We start from the raw sequence: 25,029 nt of genomic DNA on the forward strand, positions 1-25,029 counted from the left end.
ATGATTAATATTAATTTGTCGTAGGATTGGACGTCTTGACCTGCCTCACTAATGGCTTGTTTGTTTTGGATTTTGAAAACCGATTATGAGTCCAAAACTGATTATTGGACTCAAAATTAAACACTAATTATTGGACTCGAAATTTATCACTGATAAGTGGACTCAAGAATTAAAAATTTATTATTGAACTCAAAACTTATACGTTAACCAGGCTTGTTTAGACAACTGAAGACATACCATGATTGATGTACTTGAACGTTTTTATTCTTTCCATAATCTTAACTTGTTTATCAAACATGACTAGAGATATTCTTTTGTACCAGATTTACAGCTATTTCTAAGTATTCCACACTATAATTTCTTGCTTTTCCGTAGTTTGATTATACATTAAGGGCATGTTTTCCTACCAGAATATCAGCTTAGCCAATGGTGAGTGAGGGTGAGAGAGGGACTGAGCAAGGCGTGGGTAAGAAATGCCTGAAAAAACAAAGAAACAAGAAACTCCACCCAAAATATGAATTTTTTTCCATTGTCTTTTTCTTAAGCAAACAGATTTCAAATTAAACATAATTTTGAGTACAATAATCAGTTTTGGAAACACAATCGGTTCTCAAAATCCAAAACATAGGGTTTAAGGATGTGGGCTCAAGCAATTAATTTTTGGAGTGGAAATATCAATGCCACCACCCAATACATACTGGGTCATCGAAATTTGCAGGGTGTCCTACAAATTTAAAAAAATCATCTTCCATAAAAGAAGGGGCATGCATTATCTGACGCTCCCAAAACCTTGATTCTCAGTCTTCCATTCTATTCGTTAGATCATCAAACATTGAAAGGCCAGTAAAAATTACACAAGGGACATTGCCGATTGCACACGGGACACCCTGCAAATTTTCTCAAAGAACTCCTTTAGTTAAACAATGATAAGAAAAACAGGGGAAAATGCTAAAAAAATCTTAGGAAAGACTAGGAAGATTTTGCTAACAAGATAAATGAAACCATAGGATGTCATAATCACAGTTTTGAATCTGAAACGACCCAAATGCATAAACCAAAATTGTAAGTACACAGATGATATACTTACATAATTATATTTATATGAATTGCATGTGAAATTTAGTGCATGTTTTACGTATAACTATTTATCTGAATTACAAGTGAAAATGCAAGATAGTGCATGTCATTAGGTCTTCAATGTTTTTAAATCATATGGATGGTTGCCTTGCTCATGTGATGCTTTCTAAGTGAGTATTTGTGCTTATTATAACATTTCCTGAACCTTTGTCCATAAATTCTCTAATTTGCATATATTTTCATATGTTCCCGTGATTTTACAAGATTTCTATTGAAATTTACAACTGAACCAAAACAGCTAATGCGGCGACTGAAACTGAAACAGAAATTTAAAATCTTGATCACAATCAATGGGTGATCTGTCAGGTAAAAAAAACCTCAACAATTCGGGTGAAACTTGTGTCCGGTAGGGTTGAGCTTTTGCTAAAAAATGAATTAGAATCAACCCAAGCCCAACCAGATTTTAGGTAAAAGCAACCTGAATTCCCAAAAATCGACCTGAGCTGCACCCCAACGAGCAATAACTTTACAGTTGGGAGTATCAACCAACCTCCATGAATTAGAAGAATTTTTGAGAAGTTAGATCCAGAGATGTACTACAATTGTTTCAGCAGTAGGGGTTGGGGAATTTCAATTCCAGCTTCACATAGCACTGAGAGCAGCTTGAGCATAAGCTTATCCAGCATCAACTTGAAACCAACTGAGTTTGAATTTTCCCCACTCTTATCACTTCTGCAAGCATCCTTCGTGAGAGAACCGACTAAACAACCATTCATGTATGCTTCACATGCTTTGATTATGTAACAACCACGCCTTCGAAAATGTTGCTTCACAAGCTCTTCAAAATGCTACAATACCAATCACAATTGTCAACATTGATCAGAAATATAGAGTTGAAAATTGACTAAGAGTACCCTCTGAAATTTTCTGGTGAGACCCTGGTGAAATTGTTTCTAGGAAAAATTGGGAAGAAACAAGTATGCACATGCAGTGAAAGTGAAACCCATGATGCATAGGTAATGACTGAAAATACTCATAGCAAACTAATACAAGTTATGCCAATTTTCATTAGCGTGTTCACCAAGAATAAGTCCGAGATTCAATTAGCTTAGTTTTTTTTGTCTTTCTGGAGAAAGGCATTCAATACAAATATGTATGAGTCCTATCAATTGGTTCAAGTTGCGGGCTGGAGTATCTCCTGTTGAGGAGCTGATTTTTTTTTTTTGCGTCAAAATAAATAAGAATGATGTTGTCATAATAGAAACAAGCACGACCAACTAAATTTCCCACATATTTTATCATAAACAGATCTGGTGTCAGGACATTCAAGAGGACTGGGCTATCAGACCGCTTATAAATATCAATGCAATCCGGTTTCCTGCAAAATCAAATGGTACTTTTGAAACAATATGGTATTTCAATCATTTACACAAAGATAAAAGTATTACTTGATAGGGAAATGCTGCAGAAGAGATATTTTTGCAAAAATACAATTAAAATTTTCCGAGAAGCCCAAAATCGAAGTTGTAGTATATATAAGATTAAAAAAATGAAACAGAAGGATCAGATGTCACTGATCAAGATCATGCTTGATCAAAGCATGATCTCTCTGCTTGATCTGCTATTTGCTCAGATCCGAATATTCACAAGATCAAACCTCTAACATATCTGAAGTAGTGGCTTCCTCCGATGCCTTCCACAAAGGATGATGGAGATTGTATGGGATGGATGATCAATCCCTTTGCAAAACCCTTTTGTAAAACCAAGAAACCCAAGAAGGAAAGAGGCATATTTCCAAGGAGAAGAGAGCAGAGAACTTCTATGGAGAGAGGAGATGAGAGGAAATCTTTTTCTATTTTTGAGGGACTTTTTTTTTTCCTTTTTTTCTTTCTTGAAAACATCAAGGGGGAAGGAGAGAGTTCGACTACCTATATGGGAGAAAGGATGGATTTTGATTGGGTGGCGTGCGCGGGTGTACGCGGGGGTGGCGTGTACGCAGGGGGGGGGGGGGGGGGGGTTGGTGGGGGGATCTCCTTAATATTTCTCAAAAATGAAATCCCACTAATTGGTAGAAAATGGGGAAATCTTCTAAAAAGTAGGGCATGTGTGGGGGGTTCCCTCTCCAATTCTCTCTTTTATTTGTGATCCAACAAAGGAATCTCCTCCCCTCCAATGAAATCCAGAAGTGGGACTCCACACACTCTTATCACTCCCCCCCCCCCCCCCCCCCCCACCACCACACACACACACACACACTCTCTCTCTGGACTTCATTTCCCACTCAAAAAACCCGTTATTGGTCAAGCAAGTTATGAATAGGATCATCGCAAGATCCGACATCTCATCCTTCAAGACTCGAAATGTCCCAATCCAACTTCAATCCTGTAGTCCCACTACAAGTTGCACTCAGGCAAGTGGCCCCCACCAAGACATGAGGCTCTGTTCACTTGCGTTCCTTGGAAAGCAAATCCCTGGAAAACAGCCTCTTTTTTCCTTGACAAGACAGAATTCCGGTGTTCACTTGCTTTCCAAAGAAAATAGAATTACACATGTGGAATTTCTGCAATAAGTCAAATAATGACATGGAAAAGCCCATTTCCCCCCCTTAGGGATTTCATTTCCGACCAAAAACACACGGATTTCGTTTCCCTGGGAAACTAGTGCAAAAAGAAGGGCAAGCAGTTTCCCAGGAAACCTTTTCCTGCGCAAGTGAACAATCCAGAAACAGTCCAGGGAAACCTTTTCCTGCACAGATTCCCTGGATTTCTTTTCCTAATGCCACGTCAGATTCCCGGAAAACATTTTTCTTTTCCTTTCCCTGAAAAACAAGTGAACAGAGCCTAAAGACGAACGACGAATGGCTAAAATACCACAATACCATAATTATCCTTCCATCCATCCTTATTTAATCGATGAGTCCTAGGGGGTGGGAACACAGATTACCCCTAGGCCCACCTACTCGAATAAGTTTTGAAAAAACCTTTTGTTTTTATTTTTTGAAAATTGACATATTTCATTAATATTAAGATAGCAATCCGGACCAGTAGTACCATCCTGCATTACAAAATATTAAGGTGGACTGAGCCGACATACCGACATCAGTCCAAAAGAGATAATCAAAGCACTGACATTGGTTTATATTTATCCCTGTACTACACCAAAAATGTATTCTTTACAGCATCTTCCATCAAGTATGTACCACCTATGCGAGATAATGCCACCACTCACTAACTGGCCAACAGCCCAGATCTTTGAAGGCATCGACTTGCAGGGCTGGGGAGATAAATGCAGTTGTCCCCTTTGAACTCAACCCCTCCAAACTCCTGATCCCCCAGGAAAACTATCTAGAAGAGCCAGACAAAACGGAGCAAAAGAAAAAGTCTCTTAAGCTACTGCAATAGAAACAAAATTCTAGGTATGTAACTTGTCAATTCTATTCAATAAATCCTGGGGGAAAGCATTCTTCCAATTCTCAAGCGTGTAAGTTGCACCTTTGATTAGCATAGCACTTCCACAAGCTATTAAAACCAACCTAGTCTTTCATAAAAACAGACCCGTCTCGATGAATTGAAAACATGTTTTCTTTATTTTTCTACTAACTTCCCCTATCAATTTCCTACTTCCCAATCCTCTTTACACTTTTCCTACTCCTTTTCCTCTGATCCTTCCCTATTCTCTCATTTTCCTCTTAAAACTTCACGACTTAGGTTCTATTTCATCTGCCTTTTCCCTATCTACTCAATCCTCTCAACTCTAGATTGCGATCCGAAGAACATCTCCCTGGTCTTGTCTATATTCTTCTGGTAAGAGATCCCAAGAGCATCTCCCATCACTAAGAATTCATTTAAACTCTCCAGTTCGGGATGCCCAGGTTCGTCAGCTACTGACGGTACTGAAAGACCTTTACCCTTACCACTGTAGTCTTTAAGCTGCCCTATTCGCTGAGTATCTTCCATTACTGGGGATCCCTTGCTCCCGATTCTGATCGGAGCCCAGAGATTGACGCCTAATTTCCAGACAAGAGATGGCCGATTGCTTTTCCTCCTCCCACAGGCGCCTTCGAATTAGCCTCTCCTTCCCAAGACCTTTCCCGAATTTACCTTTTCCAGAGAGCGTGCTTTTTACCTCGTTACTTTTCCTTACCATGTGAAACCTATTTTTTAATTTTAGAAGCTTTAAATCTTTTGCCGACTTAATGTCAAAGGTTTCAACAGCTTTTTTTCTTCCCACTTTCCTTTTGTTGCCACGTGGAGGTGCCAACGGTGATTTCCTTGCAATTGGCAAACCCACCGAGCCCCTAATCCTAGCCTCCCTACTTTCTGACGAAAACGGGACAATCTCAGGGGGGGGGGGACAGTTGGGTAGGTGGGGAATTAAAAACTTGAATTGGGGACCACCACCGGCTCCGACCCACTTCCAGCGACCTTTGCCACCTTTTCCAGTGAAAAACATGCTGTCGGTGATCCTATATCATCGGGAATTTGGACAGATCCCTAAAAAAGTGGCAGATTGTCTTTACTACTGGCCTCTTACCACCGACATTGCCAGAGAATTTATATTGTCCTCAGAAACCACCTTAACTCTCACCGAGTACATATTAGAGTCCACCTTTAAATTGATAAACTGAGGAATGGATTTCCACAAAAGGGGATATAACCAAGGCAGAAGCGTAAGCCAAACAGTGAGAATGATTCCCAAAAAGTTGTGTTTCAAGAACCTGGCCCAAAAGTGATCCCAGGAGCTCCACCGTGGTAGCAGACCACGCATGAAGAGGAATATCATAAAATCTCAGCCGAACCGTTCTAGCACCCGTGTTGTAAGCAGGGAACCAGGGCTGGAGGGAAGAGAGATACCCTCCAAAAGCCTTGCCTCCACGACGAAGGATAGAAGTGGCTTGAAATTCCACCCCGAATCGGAATAAAATATCCACGTACTAATGGTGAACGGCTTATCCAACTCTGGAAGGCTCCAAAAATGTTTAGCCCAACCCCAAACGTCTTCCAGAAGCCAGGAACCAGATTTTAAAGTTCCGATAAGACAACACTTAAGGTTCCTCTTTCTATCTTCCACCACAGAGCCTGGTACCTCCAAACATCGAACATTTTCACCACAATATGTGGTTTGAATCTTTTTGGGCCTCCAGGCTTACCCAGAGTTCTCTTTGTGTCGCGGTTCAGAACACTTCCTGCACGAGGTGCGCGAACCAAAATTTCTGAAGCTGCATTTTATGCACATCCAGTCACTCCCATTCGGTATTGGTCTTCGATTTACTTCCACTGCTCTTCGGGCAGGAGTTTAAGTCCAACCTTCTCCCCCTAGTGTCCCACTCTTCCAAACTCCCCAGAGAACCAGCATGTGAACGCGATGGGGGCCAATGAGACCAAGGAGATCTGACTGCACCAGCTCCTTGCCCAAAAGAGAATAGAGATCTTCTGCAGCACGAGGGAATAAAAAACTTCCATGGTGGAATAGCCTCCATCTAAGCATGACAGGTAAGGTCTGCCAGTTGCTCGAGGTTTGTACCGCAGTCACAGAGGAGAACCGACGATTGAGGGCCTCCCGGGGGATGTTCCGACGACTCCTAAAGACATCCCTATTTATCTTGTGTGTTACCCTACAATACAGAATACCCGAGTATGATTCCCAACTAAGAACTATTGTAAGGCAGACCACTACAAAGTGGAAATCCTCTAGCCAGAGTTCTAGAGTCCGTGCAGTGATTGGAACTGTAAATGAAATTCTTTTTTTGAGGTAATGGAGTCCTTATTAGGCATCCCTATTTATCTCATGGTACCCTCGTGGTTTTTAATTTCGGCCGAAATCCAAAATTTTGGTCCAAAATTTCGGATTTCAGTTGGAACCGAAACCGAAATTTTTCGAAAGTCCGAAATTTCGGACTTACCAAATTTCGGAAACTTCAGTCAAGAAATTCATTTTTTTCTAAAAAAACAATTATTTTTCCGAAATTTCGACAATTTCTGCTGAAATTTAGGTCTTAGAAGTGTATATGTGCCTAAGGGCACTATGGTCTTTGTACACTATTCATTTTTATATAAATACATAAGTGAGGGGGAGCTCTTCCCAAACTCACTCTCTTTCTCCCATTCTCTCCCCTTCTCTAACTCTCAACATGGCATCAGAGCCCTAGGGTAGTGGTGTCCTAGGGACCCCCATTGAGGACACCCATCTTCTCTTCTTCTCCAAGCCAAAACCTTAACCCATCTTTCTCTCCTTCATCCCCATCCTTAAGCTAAACCCTAATCCTAAGCTAAACCCAAGCCAAAATCCACCTCCCGCCACCATATTTGCCCTGCCCCCAAAACCTCTCTCCTCCACCCTCTTTGCCCCCTCTCTACAACCCGCCCCCAACCCAAACCCCAAAATCCCCTCCCACTCCCAACAATCCTCACGATGACATTATCATTATATGAAGTGACACAGCTGGCATACCGAGGTTGAAGGCCTTCCTACAAAAAGAATTTCCCACAAAAGACCTTGGGCGTCTAAGATATTTTTTGGGGATTGAGGAAGCTTATTCTGATGGTAGTCTCTCCCTCTCGCAGATGATGTATGTACTAGATCTATTGGATGAGACAAGCTCTATGGTATGAAGCCAGTTGTTGTTCCCATGAGCCCAAATACATAGCTGCATCCAAATGAGGGGGCTTGTTAGATGACCCTGACAGGTACCGACGACTAGTTGGGAAGCTTATTTACCTCATAGTTACTCGCCCAGTTATCTCATATGCAGTCGGTGTAGTTAGCCAGTTCATGAGCGCACCATGTACACCTCCCACTTGGCAGCCGTGATTCAGATTCTTCGCTACGTGAAAAGTGCGTCAGGAAAAGGCCTGCTTTTCATGAAGCATGGGCATGAAAAGTTGGAAGAATTTTCTAATGCAGACAGGGCATGGTCACCAACAGATAGGAGGTCTACCACTGGGTATTGTACCTTTATTGGAAGTAACTTAGTGCCGTGGAGAAGTAAGAAGCAAGACGTGGTAGCCAAGTCGAGTGCAGAAGCAGAATACTGCATCATGTCACATACAAGTGAAGAACTTATCTAGTTGCGCTCCCTCCTATCTGAGATTGGCTTCTCTTCCTCATCACTAACTCAGCTTTATTGTGACAATAAGGCTGCTATCGACATTGCCACCAACCCAATTTTTCATTAGAGAACCAAGCACATAGAGGTGGACTATCATTTCATACGTTAAAGAATCCAAAAAGGGGAGATTAACACTACTTTCATTAGATCTGTGGAGCTTATGTTTTTACAAAGTCCTTAATAAAGCTAAGCTAAATGATATTGGTAACAAGCTAGGAATGTATGATATCAACATTCCAGCATAGGAGAGTGTTAGAAGTGTATAGGTGCCTAACGGCACTATGGTCTTTGTACTCTATTCCCTTTTATATAAATACACAAGTGAGGGAGAGCTTATCCTTAACACACTCTCTTTCTCTCATTGTCTCCTCTTCTCTAACTCCCAACATTCGGAAATACTAAAATATTGGGATTTTGGCCAAGGTCGAAATTTAAACCGAAATTGAAATTTAAAACCATGGTTACCCTACAATCCAGAATACCCAAGTATGATTCCCAACTAAGAACTATTGTAAGGCAGACCAAAAATATAAAGTGGGCCTACAGACTAATATGACCCCTCATGTCAAAGGATACAATGGATTGCCTAGAATAACCTTACAAGCTACCTATCCCATAAGTTATTATAAAATAATTCAATCCGGTTCCGTGTGTAAACCTTTTACCACACCCATGCTGCTTGCTTACGGTCTACCACCGTGGCAGAGATAAGTCACCCAATGCATGTATGGAGGCCAAGGTTTGAAATTTCGGTTTCGGTTTTGGCTAGAAATTTTCGCCGAAATGCTAGAATTTCGGACGAGATTCAGTAATAATATTCGGAAATTTCCGAATTTTTAGTATTTCAGCTAAATTTTTGAAAATCCAGAAAACAATTGGCCGAAATTTTGGAATTTGGGCTGAAATTTCGGAATTTCGGCCAAAATTCGGGACTAACACCGAATCAAGGTACTTTCGTTGTCGGTCCTGGCTGAAATCCGAAATTTCTGTCGGCTGAAATTTTAAACCATGATGGAGGCAACCAGATGACAGTTGTGTACAGGGAGAGATGTCTAGTCTCAACCCCAATTGCCAACATTTTAGGTCTACAAAGCACTGGAATATCATCTCTTTGCCGCTTAGGATCTGTGAATCCATGGGCGTGATATTCCTACATTGTTACCTAGGGAAGATATGCATTCAATAATTGAACCCGTTACACATTTTTTTAGTTTTTTTTTAGTTTTCTTTTTTTTTCTTTTTTTTTTTTTTGTGGGGATACACCTTTTTTTAGTTACCCAATAAAAGTTCTGAAACCAATGTTATACTCAAATTTCTCGTACAAGACATTGGCTTTTAGGATATATGTTTATTCTTTTTAACAAAAATAATACTTATGCTCACAAATTGTGTTCGTAGCAAAAATCAGAATATTAGCAACAGCAACAATAGCACCAGCACAAACATTAGGGAAAAAAAAAACGTGAGAAAGCAGCATAAGCAGAAAGAAGAAAAACAAATAGAGAGAGAAAAAACCAATAATAAACAAGCATAAATTATGATCAATTTCCAAGAATATGCTTCTACCTTAGGAGGCCTTCGCAGAAGATACAACATTGACTTGCAATTTAGCAGGAAAGTGTTCTCACTGTAGGATAAAGAATTTTTCTCTCCTTCAGCTGTCCCAACCTGCTTATCATACCCAGGTTCATTGAAATATGGCTTGGAGTTTAGCACCAAGCCCTGGAGTGAAACTAGGACTTGGAGGATGTTAGAAGACGATGGATTCCAAACTTCACTCCGTTTCCCAGTCCATGTATTTAGAAGGCTCAGGCAAACCTTCCCATCCTCATATAAATTTGGGTTTAACCGCAAGCCACCAGAATGATAATATACTGACTGCAATTTTAAAGAAAATGTCAGAGCAAGCAAGCTTAGCCTTTTCCTTGAGCATGAACAAGTTAATGTTTCAATCAATTCAAATTCCTCACTTTAGATTCCAATCAATACATCATTATGAGCAGTAAAAATATAGTTCTGATATAAAATTTGAGGGCTTACCGGTGGAACTTGAGGGTACTCAGTTGGAAGGTGAAAATCAAAGAAGAAAAGGCCATCATGGTAAGGTGTCCCATATGCTCCAACTATCACACCCCTTAAGAGATCCATTCGATCCTCATAAACTCTCACATAAATCCCATCTGTAAATGATATTTTAGATTTTAATCTTTGTATGTGAAGGTTGAATAATTCAAGAATTTCCGTTCACACATTTCAAACTCTTTAAAATAGGTATATTATAGTTACCGGGTAAGTTATTTTCTAGTATGTTCCATTCTTGCTGAACCTTCTTGACCCACTTCCTTCCACCAACAATAGCCTGCAAATTAGGTTGGTAAATCCATGACAATATCTCTAACATGTGCATCTGAATTGACTTACGTGCAACTCCAAATATAATTGAGATGCAAAACACATTAGTGTAGGCTTGTGCACATGCAAATTTTTAGTAGTACAAATTGAGCAGTTTCCAATAAAAAAGAATGGAATGAATATATTAACTAATGGTACCTGTCCATTGCCACAAAGATAATAATGGTCCCTAGGATCTTTTGCAATATCAAAGCGTTTAAAGCTATAAGGAACATCCTCATAACATGCCCTCATCCTACGGCTATCTAATTCTCCAGACATTAGGGTGTCTATGTTTTCTAGGCTGTTCACTTCAGAGTCAGTGGGCAATGTCACAAACTCTTGAGAGTTAAATTCATGATCTGCTAGTCCCGTGGAAGTCTCAAGTGTCTCCTCCAATCCAGATTCTCTGGTAACTTGGGAATCTAAACCCAGGGGATCTATCTGTTTTCTTCCCCAGGAAACCAAGCCAGTGGCCACTCTGTTAACGAACCCTAGGGCAGCTAGACGTATTGACATGGGTCCATTTCGTCCAGGATTCTCCTCCTCTAGATCAACTAAACTGCTCCTTGCTATTTCAAAATTGTTGCCAGATGGGTTTTCCTGAAAATCATGCACATAACAAATTATTAGTGCAGCCATTTAGGCAAATTAATAAAATAATTTAAGATTTTTAAGCCACAAATAATTTCAAAGAGATATCATTCTCTCTCACGTTTTCAAGGGTATTCATTTCATTTTCATCAAATGTTTCCCAACTAGCTGCATCATCATCACAAGCTCCGCTCCCACCTTCAATTGATTCCTCATCATCATTGTGGTTGACCACATAAACTGTTTGAGGACCAACCTGAGAGCAAAAACAAAGGATGAACTAACAAAACTGAAAGCCCGTCAAAAAGAAATTTAATGACTATCTAAGTAGCTGCCACCATGGTATTAAATTTCGGCCGACTTACCGAAATTTCAGATTTCGGTTAGGACCTGACACCGAAACTACCAAAATCCAAATTTTCGGGAGCAATCTGGGGAAAATGTAATTTTTTTTCTGAAATTTACTTTTCTTCCAAAATTTCAACCGAAATTTCAGCACAATAATGAAATTTGTTTTTTTTTTTTACCGACGAAATTTCGGTTTCAGCTATGTCCAAAACCGAAACCAAAATTTAAAACCTTGTTGCCATATGCCTGATGTTTTAGGCTAAATAATTGCAGCATGAGTTGTTCCTAGCCTTTTAGCATGCTTAAACCATATTATTCAGTTCTTTGCCTTTTCTTCCTATTCTCTTTTAAATGATAAAAATCATACAATTTTTTGTCACACTGGTTTCATTTTAAAATGTATCAACATCACTAATTATCCGATTCCAGATATCTAAACCTATGGTGTTAAAAAAATAGCAATGACATCAAAAGGTGCATACCTTTGAAACCATCCCATCAGCCCATGTAACTTCAATATCACCATCTTTAAGACCAGTTATATTCCCAACCCATGAGAGGCCTGATAAATTAACATCATCTTGGTTCTTGGATGCATGCTCAACCCTTTTATGTCCTAGAGGCTTTCTGCTCCTCCTATCACCATTGGCAGCCACTGATACTGGGGACAGCCTAACAACAACATCCCCATACCAATAATCATAATCTGAATGGTCATCAAGTTCATACACACTCATCACTTCCTCATTATCAAATTCCCGTGGATCTTCCGGCCTTTCAACTGGCTTCAACCACCTCACACATGTGGTTCGCTCCCTTGAATTGACGCTTTTCACAACCCCCACACGCCTCACTTCAGAAACATGATAGTCTTCATTTATGGCTTTCTCCACCACGTACTGTTCAGGGCAGAACTCATGGTCGCCTGGACTATTAGCCACGATTAAAGTTTTTGAATCCCGTCCAAATTCTCTTGTTCCATCTTGCCAAACCACATCAACCTTTGTCATGGTATTTACAACGAGAAGGGCTCTGTCATAATTTTGACCTCTTCTCCGAGCCTTCCCGTGTCTTCTAACCACAACTTTACGGATCTTTTTACAGTGAACGGGCCAACTTTCACGCACAGGTTCATGTGAACGGGCCACATTTTCACTATTTGCACCCAAGCTAGAAAGTATATCAAGATCAATTTTATCTCTAATTTTTTCTTCTGAATCCAGTAGATCAATCGTACGGTGCTCTTTAAACGATAAGCCAGGATCATGTGAGGCCTTCCCTGAGCCTTCTGAGCAGCAGCAAATGTAAGTATCTTTATTTTCATTTTCCACCCATTCATTGGAACTCTTTACATCAGATTCAAAACCCTTGCAAAGATTCTCAGAATTTCTGCCTGATAAAGCTTCACCCATGGGAGCTGATGATAATGGTTCATGTGATGGAAGCAAACACCAATCACCCAGTTGCCAACTTGTATGCGTAAAGCAAGATAGCACTGTCAAATTCTTAGGTGATTGCTCTTCACAGGGGACACCTGCTGACTCAGAGCCATAACCAGGGTTGGCTGAAGATATCCAATAGACGAACACAGATCCAGCTTGAACCTTCACTACAGTACCTTCCAAACGGCTGGCTTTCCACGCACCGGAAAGCCACCTGGCATTCTTGAAAACTGACGAAGAGCTAGCCCTAACGTGCTGACCTGGGCGATAAGGAAATTGTGCATCTTCAATGATATTCTTGGAAACTGGGTTGAGCTGGTAAGGGTCAACCTTCATGACTTTACAAATCGATCCATCGTCAAATAACACTGTCACATTATCCAAAACATCATCAACTTTACCAAGCCAAGATCCATGGACTACATAATCACCCACACTGAAATCCCTTATACGTTGCAAATGTCTGGTGGAAACACCTTTTATAACTGACCCATCAGCAGCTTGTAAATCAACCAACTTGTGGACATCCACCACGACACCCAGTTGTCCTGTTGGATCTGAAATAGCTGCAACCATATTCCCATGCCAAAACCCCCTATCTACAACTGTGAGTTCACTCAGATTGTTTGTTGTCTCAGAATGATCAAGCCAAGTTACTCTTACTTGGCCATCCAGAAGAGAACCACTCTTGTCAGCACTATTTTTGTTATCATTATCACGACTACCATTATCAACACCACCACCACCACCACCATCGGCAGCATCATCATCATCCTCATCTTCACCATCGCGAATGCCACTATCTGAATCTGAGTCACCAGCAACCTCTGTGACAAACCCAACCAGGCCGTCATAACTTTGGCATCTCACGACATCGCATCTGTAAACATATAGCTCATCAGGTGGTTGCCCTGTAAACTCCCTTGGCTCGAGTGGTTCCTGACTTTCAGATCTTTCGGCGGGCAAGGAAGCATCACCATTGGTAGCACATTCAATTGAATACACCATGTTCACTTTCAAAGAATTATTAGGTTCAGAGATGTTGACATTAGCAACACAATGCTCATTCTCCATCTGAAAATGCAAAAAAAAAAAAAAAATAATAATAATAATAATAATAATAAAATAATTCTGTACAAAGTTCAATGACTGCACAAACCAGATAATCAAAAAACAAACCAGCGCATGTTTATCTTTGAAAAGAGACTTTTAGCATCAACCTTAAGGAAGAAGGTAAGATCCAGGAAGCAAAGATGAGGATTGGCTGGCTTTATAATAGGCAAGCATGAAGTTTGAGCCCCAGACCTCGTGGTTATACAATTGAGATAATTGCAGACAGCAAAGGCTCAATTTCTACTCGACGTGAATTCAGCAATTCACTCGTGAAGAATTTTTTTAAGTACAGAATGTTGTAGCAGCATAAGGTAAAACGAAATGACACTGTAAGATAAGTTATATTAGGCTGAGGGTATACTGGTCATTTCACCATGTAAAATCCTACCTCTGCATATACATATATTAGTGAGAGTGGCTAAATAGCTAATTACTCTCACACTTTCTCCATCTCTCACTCTATTTCCAAGACAACACGATATCAGAGCCCTAGGGTTACTGTTTTCTCAAAAAAAAAAAAAACGGAAAACAAAACCCAAGGGTTGACGCCCCCCCCCCTGCACACCCTCAGACCCACCCCGCACCCACCACCACCACCTAGAGCCGCCGCTCCCCTTTCCCAAAGCCCCTTTGGGTTTTGCCAATGATGCCCCCTCTTCCCAATCTGGGTTTCGTGTTGTGGCTAGGCTTACCATCTTTGTCGTTGTTGACCTCTCCGGCACTCCACAAGCACTACTTCTTGGATCTGATTGTTGTTCACTTTCGTTTGTGAAGGTGTAAACTCTCATCTACATCGGTGTTGATGTTGTATGTTTCAGGATCAATTGTTTGCTAGTTTCGCGTTGGAAGTTCGACCATAGGACTAGTTAGTATGTTTGATCCCTTCAAATGTGTGTTTCCTAAAGTTTGTCTAATTCGGAGACTTGAGATTTTTTTGTCGGATCAATGCCATTCTTCGGGTCATACGTGTTCACCATTGCAATTTGTGTTTGTCGCAAGGTTGCCGAGCGGGAAGGGTCGGAGAATTTTTTTAATAGTTAAATATTTTTTTAAAATTAAAAAATTAAAAATTACTGAAAAATATAACTCAACTCAACTCAACAAAGCCTTTGTCCCAAACTAGTTGGGGTCCACTAAATGAATCCTTTAGAAAAAATTCATAAAGAATGTAAAAGAAAACTACCCGGCTCTAATCCTGGTTCTAGTTGGGTTCTTCTACGTGGATCATTTTCTTCCATTGTATCCTATCCAAGGTCATGTTCTCTATTATGTTCCTAGCTATCAAGTCTTTCCTCAATGTTTCTACCCAAGTTGTTTTCGGTCTGCCCCTACCTCTTTTTACTCCATCAATTTGGCACGAGTCGCCTCTTCTCACCGGAGCATCCAAAGGCCTACGTTGGATATGTCCAAACCATCTTAAACGGTGCTCTCTCATCTTCTCCTCAATTGGAGCCAACCCCACCTTTTTACGAATGTCTTCATTTTTAATTCTACCTAGCCTTGTGTGGCCGCACATCCATCTAAGCATTCGCATCTCCGCTACACTCATCTTATGCACATGCTGCTTCTTGGTGGCCCAACATTCTGAGCCGTACAGCATGGCTGGCCTCACAACTGTCTTATAAAACTTTCCCTTCAACTTGGTAAACAGAACTCCTGAGGCAAGCTTCCACTTCAACCAACCTGCTCTTATTCTATGGTTAACATCCTCTTCAATCTCTCCTTCCTTATGTAGAATTGAACCAAGATAGCGAAAGATATCCCTCTTAGGTACCTCCTGTCCAGTCATATTTATTACATCCTTGTCCCGCCTCCTTACATTGCTAAAGTTGCATTCCATATATTCTGTCTTAGTCCTACGCAGTCTAAAACCTTTAGATTCCAAAGTAGTTCTCCATAACTCTAATTTAGCATTTACTCCTGCTTTGGTTTCGTTGATTAATACTATGTCATCTGCAAATAACATACACCATGGCACCTCATCCTGGATACCCTCCGTAAGCTCATCCATAACTAGTGTAAAAAAATAAGGGCTTAGAGCTGATCCTTAGTGCAGTCCTATTGTAATTGGAAACTCACTAGACGTGCCATCCGTGGTTCTGACACTAGTTACTGCTCAATTGTACATATCTTTAATCACATTAACATATTTAGTAGGCACATTTTTCCTTTCAAAGACCCACCACATAACGTTCCTGGGAACCCTATCATACGCTTTCTCTAAATCAATGAAAACCATATGAAGGCCCTTTTTATTTTCTCTAAATCTCTCCATTAACCGCCTAATCAAGAAGATAACTTCCATAGTCGATCGTCCGAGCATGAAGCCAAACTGATTCTCTAACACCTTAGTCTCTTTTCTTAGTCTATGCTCAATTACCCTCTCCCAAAGCTTCATGGTGTGACTCATTAGCTTAATTCCCCGGTAATTGGTTCAACTCTGAATATTCCCTTTATTCTTATACATAGGTACTAATGTACTCTTTCTCCACTCATCAGGCATCTTCTTAGTCTTCAAAATATTGTTAAATAATCTAGTTAACCAAACCCACATCACCAAGCATCTCATTACTGAAAACTATAAGAAATAATTATATGAACCAACCAAATAATAAAATAAACCTTTTATTAAAAGATCCAACATTTACTTAAAGGAAAATCACTATAAGCTGAAATACCTGTGTTGACCTGTTTGTTGACCAGTGTGTAAACCAATGCCTGACAAGATGAAAAAAATTTAGAGACCAAATTATGAGATTTTTTTTACCGGACTTTTGAGATTTAATAATGTTTGGACATGATAGAATTTTTGAATTTTTAAAATTGGATAAATACCACATCGTTTGGAAGTTAAGATTAAGTTAAGATTTTGACCATCCCTTTTTCCAATTTTGTACTAGAACTGGAAAGTTGACTTTTTATCCTTTTAGATTTGGATCGTGAAACTATTTTTAATATATTCAAATGGGGGGGTATTCTCTTATTTACATGTAAATCTCAAGTAAATGGACAATATAATGGGGGTATTCCCTTATTTACATTTAATAAAGAAATTGTAAATACTAAGTAGAGGAAGAGAGGACCACCAAGAAGAGAAGAAGACTACCAAGAGACAAGGAGGGTAGATAGGAAACGAGTGGGAATCGTAATTCACATAAAGTGGGAACCGCGATTTCAAATCGAGATTCCCAATTTTTGGGGAATCAAGAAGATTCCCGATTCCGAATCACAAATTGGGGAATCACGATTCCCCAGTCCAACTAACGATTCCTGCTTCCTTGCCGTATTTTGTGGGTCATTCGCTTATGGATGCCTCTAGTACTCCCACTATGGCGTTTCAAAATATTTAGATGACGGTCATTAAATTGGATGGATCCAATTATCCTCCGTGAAGAAAGGCCATTTAAATATTCCTTGCCCGATGAAAGGTTTAGTACATTGAAAGTGACCCTCCTGATAGTGACGATAAGTCCTACAGCAAGTGGAAATCATCCAAGGACATCTGGAAACAAGCTGAGACTCTTTATTCGAACATCAATAACTTGACTCGGATTTGTGATGTATATTCCGAGCTGTCCATCAAGCCATCGAGAAAGTGAGCCAGTCTCTTTATAATTCCAAAGTGAAGAGGCTAACGGGGAAGGAAGATGAAACCGCTAGAGAAGAGATCAAATAGCAATATCTTGCGCTAAAATGGAGGAAATCTCGATCTAAAATCAATGGTGTGCCAGAGGATGGAAGGGAAGAGGTTTTGTCATATACCAATATGTTGAAGGCGACCAAATCCCTCGAAGATTCGTTTCTTAATAAGGGGAAATACCAAACATGGGATGTACTATGGGGTCGAAGTCATCAGTGGATTCAGGATTGACTCAGAGGAGACTATGGAGAATCTTCGGGCACTTGATGATGATACGCCGGAGATCGAGCTCAGGATTGACCTCAAGCGTGGTGATCGGTCTGTCTCTGAGTTCTACACGCAGTTCGTGACTCTTTGTGAGCAGCTGGATAGACTGGATATGTATCTGCCATTTACCACGGATCCGTCTGTTTTGGCCAAGCGTCAGCAAGATTTACGGGTTGTCAAGTTTCTTTATGCTTTGGGGCCCGAGTTTCTTCCCATTCTCCAGTAGATTTTGGGTTTAGGTTCTCTACCCTCTCTTGATGTGGCGTTCTCCCGAGTACAACGGTCTATGAGGACTGAGGGGTCCGATGATTCCCCTGTTGATCGTTCCACTCTTGCTGCTTGGTTGGTAGCCGATCGTATTAGATGTGGTAGAGGCCGTCGTGGCGGTCGAGGTGGCCGCGATTCAGGACGCGGGCGTAGCATTGGTGGTTGTGGGAATCGTTTCTGCACACGATGCCTTATGGAGGGCCATTTTGATGACTATTGTTACGATTTGCAACCAGAGTTACGACCTTCCTGTTATGCCAGCCATGCCTTAGTGAGTGTGCCTAGAGCTCAGCACCACCTTCATCTGGTCCAATCGGGCAGAATGATTTTATGATGGTGTCCCATGCTGAATATGATGAATTCTTGCGCCTGAGAGACAAAGGCAAGCAACCGATTGCCACTTTAGCTTAACAAGGTAGCACTTCATCTTGCTTTCTTACTTCATCTTTTATTTCTAATAAAAGATCGTTCCGAAGTTTTTGCCGCGTTTCACACCTTTTATATAGAAATTTGTAATCAATTTAAGTGCTTGATTGAATGCTTGTGTACTGATAATGCCACGGAATGCTTGTCATCAGTCTTTTTGTCCCTATACCATTCAATAGAATGCTGTAGTAGTGAGAAAATCAGATTTCTTAATATGGCTCGGACTCTTATGTTCCATATGAAAGTTCCCAAACCTTATTAGGGTGATGATTTCCTCACAACTTGATTTTTAGCGAATCGTCTTCCCTCTTCTGTCTAAAGGTGACCGGACTCCTTTCTTTATGCTCTACCTTTCGAGTAATTTGTTTTCCTTTATCCCACGAGTCTTCATTTGTACGTGCTTTGTTTCTAAGTTAGCTCCTGGCCTTGATAAGTTGGATCCTTGTGCGAAAAAGTGCACCTTCTTGGTTACTCTCGCACACAAAAATGATATAAGTGCTACAACCCTGTTTTAAGGAAGACTTTCATTTTGGCTGACGTTATTTTCTTCTACTGTACTTATTTTCCTGACTGTATGAATTAACTTTGTGTGTGACTTTAACCTGCCTCTTGCACCGTCGGTTCCTTTCCTTTAGATGCTCCCGCATCTCAGCTACAAGTTTACACTCGTGGCCCTCGTCGAATTGTGCAGCCTACTACCAAATCATCTTTTCCATCCGACCTATCGACTCCCCAGTCTGACAAATCCTCTTCAGGCAATCAACTGACTTATGCTTCTCCTAGTTTTGTTCTACCTGATTCTCATGTTGCTTCACGTGCTCGTTCTCATTCCATAGCACATCCTCTTTCTCATTTTGTTTCTTACGAACATATCTCACCTTGTTATCATTCAGTTCTATCTGGATTGTCTTCGGTTGCCGTGCTTAAGTCTATTACAGATGATTCAGCTCATCCTGGTTAGCATGCTGCCGTGGATGCTGAGATGGATGCTCTCCACTTGAATCACACTTGGCAGTTGGTCTCTCTTCCTTCCGGTGAGCAGGCTGTTGGTCGTCGTTTGGTATTTACGATTAAGTATACACCAGGTATTGAGAACCAAGCCGAGGATATGCATATCCTAAACTATGCACACCACCGATTCCCAAAACCCATCCTCCTTAGAAGGTAGACCAGACAATCCCATTCAACTTCCATGCCCAATTTATGTAAATTTCCTTTTTCACCATTCTTGGAATAATACTCAACTGCCTCGTTTGTGATTAATGCATTACCAAGAATCTGTCTCTCAAGAAAAAAAGCTGAATGGTTGCTAGAGAGTTCGGGTTACTAAATGATACTAAGAGTGGAGCATGATCAGAGCACGTTCTAGCGAGATGAGAGACTGATTTGGATGTTTTGCTCTCACCAAATAACATTTGCTCGTACTCTCTCCAATCAAGCTTTCACCCTTGTCTCTTCTTTTTGTTTGTTACTTTTAGTAAACTTATTGTCAACATGACTGACATCCGCTAGGCTTGTGCCATTACCATTCAAAAAAAAGAGGGTTGCACCATCAAGACTCAAGAGTGTCTTAAAAATCATGAATGAAAATGAAGGAGGGAGCTCTCTCTCCAGTCTTTTCAGCTCGATTAAGCGTGGAATTCAAGCCTTTTTCAGTTCCAAAGGTTCTTGACATTTAATCACAGAGTTCGGGTTACTAAATGATACTACGAGCGGAGCATGATCAGAGCACGTTCTAGCAAGATGAGAGACTTTGATTTGGATGTTTTGCTCCTACCAAATACCATTTGGCCGTACTCTATCCAGTCAAGCTTTCACCATTGTCCCTTCTTCTTGGTTGTTACTTCTGGTAAACTTATTGTCAATATAACTGACATCCACTAGGCTTGCGCCATCAAGAGAGTCTTGAAAATCATGAATGGAAATGAGGGAGGGAGCTCTCCCTCCATCCTTTTTCATCTGGATTAAGGATAGCATTGAAGACTTGAAGTCTCCTCTTACAATCCATTTATCATTGAATAGTTCAAAAAAAAAAAAAGCCAAACAAACATTATCATTGATTCTACTTCTAATCTCAACAAGGTATTCCCAAAGTAAGATTGAGACACAGGTAGCATAAACAAAGGTGAGACAAGCAGACATCGTACCTCCATTATAAGATTGAGACACAGTTGCTGTCTACGCATCGAACCGATGCAAGAAATGGATATGCTACTTTTCTACATTATCCAAATCCTATGACAAGCATCGTCAACCACCAAGTGGATCATACCAATTTTAGTGGCAATTTCATTGATATCCTCCTTACATGCCCTAGGTTCAAGAACAACTACCAAAGAAACATTTTTAGTCTTATTTTTTGAGAGCTACATTTTGAGTCTTGATCATGAACTTACATCTTCGCTTAGGGGGCTTGTTTTTTTATTCCTCTTATGTTCTATATCAGGGCTTTAATCATTGAGAAACATACCCGAAAGAGCTGCTCATTTGGGTTTTTACCCCGCTCATATTCTTTCTTTTGCTACTCTGTATCAGACTCTTGATTGGGATATCTTCCATCTCCTTCCCAAGAAGCTTAGAGTTTTGATTTTCTTTTGTGAATTTTTGCAAATCTACGAATTCATTCTTGTTTCATTAACAGATGCCCATTCACACCCTTGGCATGTACTCTCCTCTCTCTGTAGTGAAGCTACTTTGTCTGTTGTCGGGTGCTTCATTCCGTACCTCCTAAACAAAGGTTTTCATGATCATTTTCAACTATATCTGTCACTTGTTTTTCCTCAGGTCCTGGATCCAGGCATATATGCACAATTTGAACATTATTTTCCCCATGCAAATTTGTTGTCTGCATCCCCTGAACTTCATCTGCCTCAGTAGCATAATTTATTGTATTTTCAAGAATCATCAGGATCGGGCAAAGAAAATGTGTGATAACCTGCGTCTTTCTTCTGGTCTTACAGCCCTAAACTCGATCAGACAAAGCCACATGAGAAAGGAAGAAACCTCAGATGCTTATGTGACAACAACGTTTTCCCCTTCTAGGGTTTAGTTTTTTCTTCGGTTGCTTTCTCTCAAAGTTACCCAAAACCAAGCATATTCCGATATCTTCCTCCAAAACCTCAATCTAAAAGAAAAAAAGAAAAAAAAAAAACCTTCCCCTGAAACCCCTTTCTTACATCACTAAGACTCAACTTTCACTCCACATCATAGTCACAAATATTTGATGCTCTATGCGAATCACCTAGTTCACTCATGAAATAATTTTTAGCATGCCAGAATCCGTTGCTAACGGCAAGTAAAATCACACAACATAAAAAAAGGCTGAAGTTTCACCAGTACGTGATTTTTTTATCAAAAGAGATGACTTGAGTATCATAAAACAATTAGTGTGGGTGTTTTCTCTTATGCATGGATGATTTCTTTTAGGGTGGGCGTAGCACTGAGTAGAAGCACAAAGTTTTCTCTCCATGATGGACAGCTTCAAGACAGATATGGCATCCTTATGAGATCCTTATGAGAAGTGTTGGGAAGTTGCCTAGATTCCCACGCCACCTACTTCCTATTGTAACTAGGTTACTGGTTATGTGTTTTGGTTGGAAGCCAAAACGAGAGTTTCGTTAGAATTGGAAAGACTGTAATATATGATCAAATTGGAGAGAGACAAATAGAACACATGCACGGTTCTTAAGAGGAGAGAAAAAAGGATGGCGGTTTTCTCTTTGGGGAGAGAGGAAAGAACTTGTGAAGATTGAACTTAAGCAAGCACCAAGCAGATATTACATTGCTGATGGGGACTATTAAAAAAACAGTCACGGTGTCAAAAAAATGGAGAAAGTTGGATTTACATGCATTCTATTAATGGTCATCTTTAAATGATTCCATGTGGCTTTGCAATGCAATCAATTTATCACAGCAACAGGCTGTCAGCTCTACTTTTTTTCTTTTTTTCTTTTGAATTCCCTGTACCAATCCTCGAAACCTCAACCTATAAGGTTCAAGAAACGTTCCAAGCCATAGCGGCAATGGAGATATGGGTGTTGATTTCCTCCTTAGACAGAGGATGGGGCCATTTCTTCTACTCCATTTTGTTGAATTAGACAATTATTTCTTTAATTGCTTCTTTGGAGTAGTTTATGATGTTAAAAGCCTAATCTAATTATCATGAGCTAGGTCATGTTTGGAAGCAAAAAAAATCCAATCCACTAAATCATGGGATGTGATTATCTGATGATTGGACACCGATATATATATGAGGAAACTGTTGGTGAGCTTAAGCTCATCAAACTTATGGTGAGCTAGCTTGCCCAATTACGTGGGTCCCACATTTTGGGGAGTGATCCAAACCATTCATTTGCAAGGCCTTTTCATAGATAGGGGGTGTACCAAAAATCAGCTCCATAGGATCATCCTAACCCCTCCATTTGTGGAGGAAAAAAATGGGGCAGATTTGTGTCTGTCCATTTTTGTCCTCCACAAATGGAGGGGTTAGGATGATCCTATGGAGCTGATTTTTGGTACACCCCCCATCTATGTAAGGGACTTTCAAATGAATGGTTTGGATCATCCTAACAAAGTGGGCCCCCATGTGATTGGACAAGCTAGCTCACCATAAGTTTGGTTAAGCTCACCAACAGTTTCCTCTATATATATATATATATATATATATATATATATATATATATATATATATGCACCTTTAGAGACCTGTCATGGCTAAACCTAACAGACTTTCTACGTAGAATGCTAGGACACTCTTAAAGCTAGTGGGATTTCTTCATATCTTGCCAATTCTTGAATCACTTGGGCTATTAGCAAGCCGAGGTCTATTTTATTCTTGGATAGACTTCCTATCCTCTGTTCACTGCCAACTTGATTCTGGGATAAAATGCTAGCAGAACAAAATTGGTGAACAGTAGAGAATATAATTCAAAACAACCTTATCCAAGCAGGATAGCTAATCTCAAGAACATCTTATCCATGGATTTCTATGCCCGTGGTGAACATCTTTGTTGAGAGTTGAGAAAAGGGGGGTAAAGTTTCTACTATGACCAATTTATATATAATACTTCCAGTCCGAGGATAAACTTCAACTTACAAAATGATGTTAAGTGATTAAGTGTTAAAAGGGATGAGGCTACTGCCATAACAAATTCATATATAATACTTCTAGTCTTAGGATAAACTTCACTTACAAAATGATAATCAGTGATTAAGTGTTCTATTTGCAAAAATCACTGCTTATAGCAAAGATTCAAATGTAAGCTATAATGAATCAAACTCAATACAAAATGTAAAAAAGAAAATTCAGAGTAAGATAAAATTGAAAACACATTAGAGCATAAATTCATAATCAAATTGAAGATTTCTCAGATCCACGCAACCTCAAATAAATAATTCACTACAAATCGTATCGAATCCGAAATTCAAATGATAGAATATGAAAGTATAAAACCATTTTCCATAATCCGAAACAATAAACCCTAAAACAGCTTACCCTCAATGCATGGAACTGGTTAAACCTAAAGAGAGTTCAAAACCTTGAAATCAGAGAGAGAGAGAGAGCTCTTCTTATATACAAAAACAGCATAGGGGTTTTAAGGGACCAAACTATCCCCTAGGTTTTTCTAATATGACAAGATTTTCGGATTATTGTTGGAAAATGACAAAACTACCCTTCTATTCTATAGGTGACGGATCCATGTCGGATCGGATGTGACCCATGTCTTGCACATGATCGGTTCAAATCCCTCATCAGTCGGATCCTTTTTGGAGTAATATTACAAAATTACTCCGATGAAGAGAAAAATGAACAAATATATGTAGGATAATAATTTTGTACATTGAGACTAGATTAGATTTTATGGCTAGGAATGGGTCACAATCCAAAATAATTTTGGACCTAAGGATATGGATCCAACGAACACGTTCGGATCCAATTGGTATGCCCAAATTTTGTCCATTAATGTTCAGATTATTTGGATCCATACATGGAATCATCCGAGTCCACTTAAAGTAGGCCTAGCTTTTCGGAGATTCTCCCAACTCACACTATCGCAGAGTGCGATTAGTATGGGCTAAAAGGCCATTTCGGTTCAAATCCCGTATTAATGTGTAATAGAACTAACCCGGCGCAAGATCGGGAATCCTTGCCATTTCACGGGAAGACAAAAGCCGAGAAGAGCCCCATTGGATCACCTGTGAAAAATGCCTTGTGAAGGCGACATAATAGATCACAAGGTCTTTACTCGAACAAGTGATGTCTTGAAAGTGTCGACTATGCACATTGACTTGTATGTGTGGTCAAGATTGTTTTTCTTTTTAATGGTAAAGAATGATATTAATAAGGGATTTGCAAG

General features: G+C 40.0%; 1 protein-coding gene across 1 annotated transcript; it reads right to left on the minus strand.

Annotated features, from left to right (window-relative positions):
• Positions 1-1,283: 1,283 nt before the first annotated feature.
• Positions 1,284-24,292, minus strand: LOC143886538 (putative ubiquitin-conjugating enzyme E2 23). Its single transcript, XM_077390548.1, has 8 exons — positions 24,168-24,292; positions 12,001-14,034; positions 11,292-11,426; positions 10,736-11,179; positions 10,472-10,544; positions 10,226-10,365; positions 9,752-10,063; positions 1,284-1,925 (listed from the first exon to the last, which is right to left on the minus strand). The coding sequence occupies exons 2-8, from the start codon at positions 14,032-14,034 to the stop codon at positions 1,674-1,676; spliced, it is 3,390 nt and encodes a 1,129-aa protein (XP_077246663.1). The 5' UTR covers positions 24,168-24,292; the 3' UTR covers positions 1,284-1,673.
• Positions 24,293-25,029: the final 737 nt, after the last annotated feature.

The sequence above is a fragment of the Tasmannia lanceolata genome, unplaced genomic scaffold, assembly GCF_043159265.1.
Source record: "Tasmannia lanceolata isolate RefF3 unplaced genomic scaffold, GAP_Taslan_0.1 ptg000011l, whole genome shotgun sequence".
Lineage (NCBI taxonomy): Eukaryota > Viridiplantae > Streptophyta > Magnoliopsida > Canellales > Winteraceae > Tasmannia > Tasmannia lanceolata.

What these genes read in the sequence shown, in the direction of transcription:
- LOC143886538 (XM_077390548.1), bottom strand. Translation starts at nt 14,034, where the DNA reads ATGGAGAATGAGCATTGTGTTGCTAATGTCAACATCTCTGAACCTAAT. An exon ending in CTGATGGGATGGTTTCAAAG is followed by an intron (nt 11,427 to 12,000) that starts GTATGCACCTTT and finishes TTTTGCTCTCAG; the next exon opens with GTTGGTCCTCAAACAGTTTA. An exon ending in ATCTTTGTGGCAATGGACAG is followed by an intron (nt 10,545 to 10,735) that starts GTACCATTAGTT and finishes CCTAATTTGCAG; the next exon opens with GCTATTGTTGGTGGAAGGAA.